The sequence below is a fragment of the Perissodus microlepis genome, chromosome 17 (genome assembly GCF_051167445.1).
Source record: "Perissodus microlepis isolate ML-2025 ecotype Zambia chromosome 17, ASM5116744v1, whole genome shotgun sequence".
In the NCBI taxonomy this organism is placed as follows: Eukaryota; Metazoa; Chordata; class Actinopteri; order Cichliformes; family Cichlidae; genus Perissodus; species Perissodus microlepis.
Genome location: NC_140477.1, coordinates 19,123,621 through 19,132,410, shown reverse-complemented (window position 1 = coordinate 19,132,410; position 8,790 = coordinate 19,123,621). Strand labels below are relative to the sequence as shown.

General features: G+C 39.8%; 1 protein-coding gene across 1 annotated transcript; it reads right to left on the bottom strand.

Moving 5' to 3' along the window:
* Nucleotides 1–1,122: 1,122 nt before the first annotated feature.
* Nucleotides 1,123–8,342, bottom strand: slc35e3 (solute carrier family 35 member E3). The gene is made up of 8 exons (XM_084910122.1): nt 8,009–8,342; nt 6,236–6,696; nt 5,990–6,100; nt 5,849–5,908; nt 4,284–4,382; nt 3,825–3,907; nt 2,802–2,886; nt 1,123–2,715 (listed from the first exon to the last, which is right to left on the bottom strand). Exons 2-8 carry the CDS (start codon nt 6,626–6,628, stop codon nt 2,614–2,616), a joined length of 933 nt encoding a protein of 310 aa, XP_084766248.1. The 5' UTR covers nt 6,629–6,696; nt 8,009–8,342; the 3' UTR covers nt 1,123–2,613.
* Between the last annotated feature and the right edge of the window lie 448 nt (nt 8,343–8,790).

Sequence of the window (8,790 nt, the reverse complement as noted above, 5' to 3'; positions counted from 1 at the left end):
GTGGCTATAGTTCTGCCTTTCCCTCTTTTCCACTTTCTCTCATTGTGCTTTTCACAAGTCTCTGATTCCTCTTGTGATTTTAGCAGTATGTATTTCATCAGCTTTTAAGCTAACTTTTCCTTTTATTTTTATTCAGCCTCCCAGAGCCTGCATTTTAGTCCTCTCTTCCCAAAAATAACACTTCTGAATACCATCTATACATACCCACAGTGGTAGCAGCAGGATGCCCGCAGTATGCAGTTTAATAACATCCTCAGAGAGTAGAGATTTATTTAAACACACTCTTTCCACTTGTTCATTCATCTGAAATTCCCTCCTGGCACAGCCTTGCTGTGTGTGTGTGTGTGTGTATGTTACAATTGCAGCTTTATTGGCACGGTATGAATGAGGCACACATGCATGTGAGGGGAAACCCAGGGACGCTCCACAGCGAAGCCATTCACTGGAGAACTCCACTTAGGTGTGGTTATATTATAACATGCTTATTACAGATGACAACAGTGTGCTTTTTTACGATGTCATGTCTGGACGATTAATGATGAAAATGCTGCCCTTCCTAAAGAGGGTGTTTAAACCATTCTGCTAACTTCCAACTCCATATTTTACAGTCATGCAAAGCTACTGCTGTAAAGCTCAAACTCAGTTCATCCTCACCCTTTAAACCAACTCTCTTCTCATTGGCTGCCTCCAATACACAGGTTTGAACAGCAGGTGCGTAGAGCTTCTGTGCACAAGATGTCCGTTTATGCAACATTCCTTCTTGCTTAATACAAAGTGAAGAGTAGATAAGACTGCATGTCAGAAATTTTGGCTCAGACTTTGGCCACATTTAATAAAAGAAGTCATTTTAATAGCATATTTATGATAGCAAGTAAACAAGATCATAAAGACTAACGGATGGTGTTTTTTTTTCAGGAGCACCACATCTAGATACTTGTGTACCCTCAAACAATGCAAACTGCCACTAAATTTGTTTTTATTCAGCAGGCTGAATTTGCTTAATACAGTGAAATATAAACAAGAAAGCTCTACTGAGCATGCTCAGCACAAGGATGTCAGATTGAGGACTACATGTTCAGAAGCTGCTGTACATCACAAAGTGTCATGAAGAAGAAATCACTGTAGATGCAGAAGATTAAAGTTTTATTTCAACAGTTCTTTGAGCAACTGAATATTTCTCCAGATATGTAATCCACAATAGCAGATCGTCATGCTTCGCTGAGCCACGTCCCCAAAATCCCACCTGTACCATCAACAGGGTCAAGATAAAGGATCAGAAAAAAACCCCAAAACAATGCAATATGTCTCTAAATAACAGCTACACAAGCTAAGAAAATTTTATCAAAAAAATACTAATTTTAAAAAGTTACATCAGCAATGAATGTGGCTAAATCTGAAATAAAACTAGACCTATCGCAGACTCTAAACAACAACAAAACCCCAACAGATTAATGAATCATTCAGGGCAGTGTCTGATTTGAAGGGCCAAACAAATAACGTTTGCAAAATCCACAAAAATTTTACACAGCAAACTCAGTCCTGCTGAACTGCAACGAGTCACTTTTCAGCTCAGTAATAGGAGCCAGAGACTCAGAAATGGAAGAAACCATCATTTTATAAACCAGTTCACTTTGACCCATTTCTGCCTGATTGTAAAGTCTTCCACAAATTTTAGAAGTTTATGGAGAAGTTATTTAGTAACTGATTATTGAATATTGAACCTCATTTATCACTTCATACCACCTGTAAGTTACTGGTATTTGACTTGCAATCAAATTAATTTTCATCAGTCTATGGAAATCACTTATACAGAGAGGCTAATAACAGAAAAGCTTCTGCCACTGACTTCTTCTTTGGAAAACTGCTGTAGCCCCAACAGTGTCTGAGTTTCTGTGTTCATGATCTGTAAGTCACTGAGATGATTTAATAAGTAAAATCCTTCAAATTTCACTTCAAAGCAAATTGGTTTCTTCCAGTGGCTGATGGATAACAGGTGGGACCTGACAGTATTCACTATGTAAACTTGTTTAAACATGTCCATGCAGATTGCTGATGGATTCCCATCAATGTCTTCTGCCTTCATGTCTGGACTATCATAAATGTCAAAGTCCTTCAACTCTACAGCTGATGTGAGTACCAAAAATCAGAAAAAACAGCAGATGATGATGCAATTTTTCTAATATTACTGTAATTGCAATATTTTTTTTCAGCCTCCAGCAGCAGATGAAGGTTTGGTGTCCTGAAGGATCTTTCACAGAGCTCAACTGCAGCCTTCTTTTGATTGGTTGGTTTAAACCACACCTCCATCCATCTGTGTTAAAGCTGCGTGATGAGAGTGATTTAACACTTGAGGAGCTGCCTTTGTGATGAGTTTCAGGTTTCTTTAAGACTTTGGATCAGTGCTGCTGAAGCTCAGTGGAAGTAGTACGAACAGCAGTGTTAACATGCCATATACGTTTAAATCTGACACGATCCACGATGAAATCCCTTCTCTTCTAAAAAAAATACCTGTAATAAAAATGGTAAAAATATCTAAAGAGGTATCTCCAGCCGGTCTCACTGTGGATGGCCAATAGCAGGAGTCTGTGCAGCAGGCCAACATGTAAAGATGGCCTAGGGTCTTTGAGCCAGCCGGCTCTTCCCTTCTTCCTGCTCCATCAGCTTGAAGTGAGTGTAAGACAGGATCCCTGCCAGAGTACAGAGGATCCCCAACGCCTGAGTGAGAGACGGGAAGAGAGTAGAAGGTTTGGAAACTGAAAACTGCCTGATTTGACTCATCAGAGCAGCACAGGAAGACTCACCTGGTTGAGTGACAGTGGGTCATGGAAGAGCAGGTATCCACCAACCAGTGTGATGCAGAATTTAAAATGACCAAACATGTTATAGCTGTGAACTAGAATCAGGATAACAACATTTATGAATGTCATCTGAAATATTTGTACCAGAAGGACCTTGAGGCAAACCCCTCAGCACTATTCTGAAAAGACCACAACTCTTCCAGAAGTCTCTGAAGACCTCTTCAAGATGTTTAATTGCATTTTTGTAAGATTACAGATTCATCCATCCACCAATTTATTTATTTTTTACCACTTATCTGGGTCAGAGGTGTAAGAAAAGCAATCAGTGGAGAAATGTACAGACCTTTCTCTCTTTTGTGACTTTCTGGAAGGCTAACATGTTCAACATGCCTTAACAACACAAGTTAGATGCCTGAACTACATCAACTGCCTACTTTTGATTTAGATGAGCATCAGGTTAGACAGCTCCTCACAAAATACCAATAAAACCAGAAACCTAAACCCGCCTTAAAAAATTCTTAAAAAAAAAAAAAAGTTCCAAAAACCTGGGTGAGTCCTCAAAACCTTCTAAGAAAACCAGCAAAATGATCAAGAAGACATGAAACCTCTAATAAAAGTTCTCAACCCTTAAAGAGGTGTTTTGTTTGGAGTTCTTGAATCCCTAAAAAGCTCCTCACAAAGACTTCAAGATGCTGAAACACAAAAACTGACTCAAGGAGGTTTTAAATCTTTCCAAGACATAAACAGGTTCACTGTAAAGAACTTCTTAAACACCCTTTTAAGAAGTTCTGCAACCCTTTCAATAAGACTAGAAAGTTTGACACATATGTAGCTCCCAAAGCTGCCAGAGAAAACCAATGACTCCCCTGAAGGAGATCAGGAACACAAGAAGTCCAAAGAAAGCCTCATATTTGCACAAATTACTTCAGTTTACTTGTTAAAGTAAACTCCAACGAGATCCACGACAAACTGAAGCAACCACTGACATTGCAAGACCTCTTCTGGCCCACAAGTGTTTGAGGATACGTAACAGGTGAGGTGTTTCCAATGATCCAGTAGATGGATAGGTTGACCAGGAAAGCCACCACGCCCGAGAACAGCACAGTCATCTAGAAGGAAGAAGAAAGCAGCCAGAAGAAAAGGAAAACACTGTTACCAGCTGCTCCAAATCTCAAACTAAGACTTGGAACATGAGTCAAAATGTATTAAATTAAACACTTCTATCTATTAATACATATAGCAGTATTTAATAACCAACTGACCAATGTGACTATCAGCAGAACAGACAGGCAGAATAAATGCCCCGCTTTTAATGTCTTTGATAAAATGTGGCAGACTATTACTTGGAAAGTCCCAGACATTAGATCCAATTGCAGATGATGTAGCTGCAGTTGTGTGCGTCTTTTTAAATGGTGTGTGTGTGTGTGTGTGTGTGTGTGTGTGTGTGTGTGTGTGTGTGTGTGTGTGTGTCATGTTGAGTCTGACCAGAGCAGGCAAAGACCAGGGTCCAAATATTCCTCCAGATCCAGTCAGCGGCTCAAACAGTGGAACGATGCAGAGCAGGAAGGCTGATGATAGAGGAGCCTAAAAGGACAGTCTGTGCAGTAAAAATCTACAGCCATTGCATTATATCAAGTATAAAATATAAATAACATCCTACTATTACTCCAAAGCTCTCAGCTAATCTGTCTCTGACCTGTAATGTGTCTTTAAGACACATTGCTTAATAGACACTGAAGCTGATTAATGTTTGATTTTACTGCTCTAGTCTACACTGTGTTGGTGAGGTGACAATTGTCAAACAATCATTTTTAATTAATACATTTTAAATAATTAATTTTAAAGTTGTTGTTTTTTTAACAAAAACCTTGAAAACTATGTTAAATACGTGGTACTAAAGATCTAGTGGACAAAGTACTTTTTAATTCCAAGTCCAAGTCCAAGTCCAATACCATCATTTGGAACTGAATGGTACAAACAAGCTCCAAACCAAACATCAGCAGATCTCAAGGCAATTTGCAAGTCATTATGAAGAAGCCCTACATGACGGTAACAGGTCCTGAATAATTTATATCAGCAAGTTACAGAACAAGCCATAGGCCAATGTCAACAAGCCCCAAATCATCTGAAAGTATCAAAAAGTACCAACATAACTCTAGATGACAACTCGTAACAAGTCCCACATAATTCTGTACCAGCGGGTCCAAGAAAATATCACGAATCCAAATCAAGACACAATTCAGCAACCTGCAAATCAAAAATGAAAAGTTTAAGTCTCTAAGAATCCCAAGACAAGAATAACAAGTCCCAATTCCAGTTTTAATGTAAGTCCAAACATTCCTAGAAATATACTTATTAGTCCTAGGAAATAATCCAAATGAAATGAATAATAGTACAAAAATTAAGCCCAGGGTCTAAAGTCCCTATCCAGTTTGCTGTCCAAAATCAAAAGGCCAGTTGTTCATCAACAAGTCCTGTAATAAATCATTAGCATTACAAGTTTCAAGCAAAGGGAAACAAGTCCAAAATAAAATATTAGCAAGTAAACAAATATTAAAAGGCTAATTTCCAACTCCAGTTCCAAAAAAAATGCAAAGAAGTCCTGGGACTAAATCTGAAAGTCTTAGGCCAAATCCCAAATGAAAGGGAACAAAGTCCAAAGTCTTGCATCTTCAGTCTGGTTCCAAGTCGAGGCAAGCCAGCGAGTCTCCAATTATGTCCCTAAACTAAAGCTCCAAACCTCGGGCCCCAATAAAAGGAAATAAATCCAAAATCAAGTCTCTGGTCAAAATAAATAAATAAAATCAACAAGTACAAAAGTCTTGTTGCAAATTCCAAAATAGAGTTCCAAATAAATTCTAACATCTTATAAAATCCACAGACAAAATAATAATAAATAATGACCAACAACTCAAGGTAAGCAAAGTAAGCAGTCCAGTTCTAAACCCATCGCATAATAAGCAGCATTACATAGGAAAACTGATAAGATTATCTAACTCTAGATACTGAGTATTCAGTGATCTTTTACTTGGTTTGTGGCTGGGTCTCACCTGATAGTATAAAAGCTGCATGGAGTTCACCTGGAGCTCATGTTGCTTTGCCCCCACCCACTGAGAGAGAAATGTGGAGAACAGTTAATTACTTTACTTCAGTCTCTGTGGAGTGTTTTGTCAGCATATACATTTACTCACCACTTGGTAAAGTGACGTCACCAGAACTCCAAGAGACGCGAACACAATCCCCAGCAAGTTGAACCGCACATCATAGTACGAGTTCAGTATCACTCCTAATGTTATGGGTACCTGAGGAGAGGGGAACAGATTGTGCTGACATTGTTTCTCACTTACCCCAAAATGACCCAAGCCCCAGTATCCTGTAAGAATCATTCAGATTGGCATGTTTCTACAGCTCTAACAAGCAGATGGGACTTTGCTAACCAGTGTAAGTTTAATCTTGGTGGAGAAGGTCTTCTTGTAGTAGGTGGTCTGGATGAGGATGATGACGGGAGTGGTCATTGCTTTAGCCAACTGGTACGTTCCTATCGAGTTGTTCTGTAGGGAAAGGTTGGTAAAGACCACGAACCCGCAGAAGCTCAGAGCCAGCCACACGATCCTGCGAATCGGAAGGCTTTTTGGAGAAAAAACATCCATTTTCTGGCAGAAGTAGAGTCCCAGCCAGGTGACCACAAAGTGAACGAGGGTCAGGGTCATGTTGGGGAAGCCATAGTGTACGTAGATCCATTTGTTGATGAAGACGATACAGATGGAGGAGAATAGGTTGACCAGCAGGCCAGCAACAATGCGCTTGTTGGCTAAAAAGCTGGCAGCCATGATCTGGGAGGCCTCAGAGTTAAAGTTACTCAGACGGAGCTTTGTTGAACTTAGCTGAGCTGCTCACACTGGCCAAAGAGAGATACGAGTGTTAGAAGGTCTAAAACTAAAAAAAAAAGTCAAGACGCTCATGGTACAATACAAGCTACAAGCAAGATAAGTGTTTTTCTATTTTGAGAATCCAACAACTACAATAAAAAAAAAAAATCATTAAAAGGTTTAAAAAAGCACTGAATTAACTATATGAAGGTAAATATATTATCATATTTATACATAGACCTCAATTTTTGAGTCTCAGACGTAATTGAGCAAACTAACTTAAATATAGGGATTATTTTTGGTACTTGGATGAAAGTCAGTGATCACCAAATGCTGCATTTACTACTTTGAGATGCTCCACCATGCCTTTACTTCATCTCCTGTCAGCTGCTGCTTGTTTTATTGAGTCTTCAGTCACAGAAAGGCTGTTTTATTGGTTTGAGATCAGGTGACTGACTTGTCCAATGAAGAATATCACATTATTATTATTTTAGTTTACTTTTGCAGCCTTCTTTAGGTCATTATGAATTTCCACTTTGAAGCTATCTGATCGGTTTTGTGCCATTTGTCTGATTGTGAGCAGCGAGTACAACCCTTTACACTTTGCAATCCATCCTCATGTTTCTGTAAGCAATCACTTCAATAATAAGCATTAATAGTAACCAGTATTTGCACCTTGTTGTAAATCATCTCCATTTCCATTCATGAAGTCATCCCTTAGTTATAGTTATAGACTTTGACTGTGATACACTTGCCCAAGTCTTTTACTTGGTTAGATGTCATAAAGTTGTTTTTATTATCTACTTTTATTGTCTGTAGTGGCCTTGTGGGCCTTTAGGTGCTGCTGGGCTGAGCAGTGCGTTTACTTGGCGACTTATGAAGTTTCTGCTCTCTATCATAGATTTATTTGTGTTTTTAGGGTAATAATGGCTAAGCCACGTTAGGCGTCCCAGTGAACAAATAGTTATGGACCTAACTGAATATTAGAGATTAATATTGGTGTTTTTACTCCAATACACTGAAAGCACACAAAAGAAAGTTCCTTAAATTGTAATCCAGTGTCGTAAATAGCATAATAATCGTTAAGTCCTCTCCAAGCTTTCAGACTACCGGAGGGAACATTTTGCCGTTTGTAATGGTTAAAGGTTAAAATAACGGAGTTCTGCCTGATGCTCGGTCTTACTTTATGTTTTACTTAAAACCATTAGGTGGAAACCGGTAGAGCTACTCAGTTCACAGCTCCACTCACATCTAAAACGATACGTAGTATATATATTTTTTTTTTTTAAAAAAGACTTATCCGCTTCTCTGTCTGTCTGCCACGCACTGAATAAAGTTTACCTCGGGTCATCTTTCCATTTGCCTCCCTGCTTCTCCTCCGTCTCGCCTCGCTGCCGCCAAACAAACACCGGAGAGGTACCGGTCTTCCCCGGCGTTCGACGCTCCTCTCCCGGCCTCTGCAGTGCCCAAATCCCCGCTGCTGTGCCGGAGGAATGTCTTCCCTGCTCTTCCGCAGATCGTAACACAGCCGTGACTTCCAGCAGGAGGAGAAGGAAAGAAACACCGAGTGAGTGAATGTGTTCCTGCTTCCTCCCAGTTTAACACCGTTTACCGTTTGTGTCTATCAAGCAACAGCGGCTGCTAACGGACCGGAGGGAAGAGGAGCGCAGAGGTGGTCTATGTGGCAGAAAAACTAATGAGAAACTAAGCCGGGTGCAGAATTGCTGAAGGGTTTTCCAGCCTGTTTAAATCCGTGCCAAAGCATCTCAGTCTGATTTAAGTCAAAACTGACTGGGCCACACAAAGAAGCTAAAGGGCAGCAGCCCCAGACATTCACACTACCACCATGTCTGACTGTTAGTATGATGGTCTTTTTATGAAATGTGGTGTTAGTTTTATGTGAGGTGTAACAGGACTTAAACCTTCCAAAAGTATATTTTTCCCAGAATATTCTGTGGACTTTGGGATCATCAAGATGTTTTTTGGCTAATATGAGACTAGCCTTTGGCCTGTCTTTGGTCAGTGGTTTTCTCCTTGGAACTCGCCATTTTTTGCCCAGCCGTTTTCTTATTGTTGAATCATAAACTCTCGCCTTAACTGGGGAAGGTGAGGCCTGCAGTTCT

Bases quoted from the DNA above. Each gene is read 5' to 3' on its own strand.
- slc35e3 (XM_084910122.1), bottom strand. From the start codon at position 6,628: ATGGCTGCCAGCTTTTTAGCCAACAAGCGCATTGTTGCTGGCCTGCTG. The intron at 4,383-5,848 runs GTGAGACCCAGC...CTGTCCTTTTAG, and splicing joins TGCAGCTTTTATACTATCAG to GCTCCTCTATCATCAGCCTT. The intron at 3,908-4,283 runs GTCAGACTCAAC...TCTTCCTTCTAG, and splicing joins CCTGGTCTTTGCCTGCTCTG to ATGACTGTGCTGTTCTCGGG.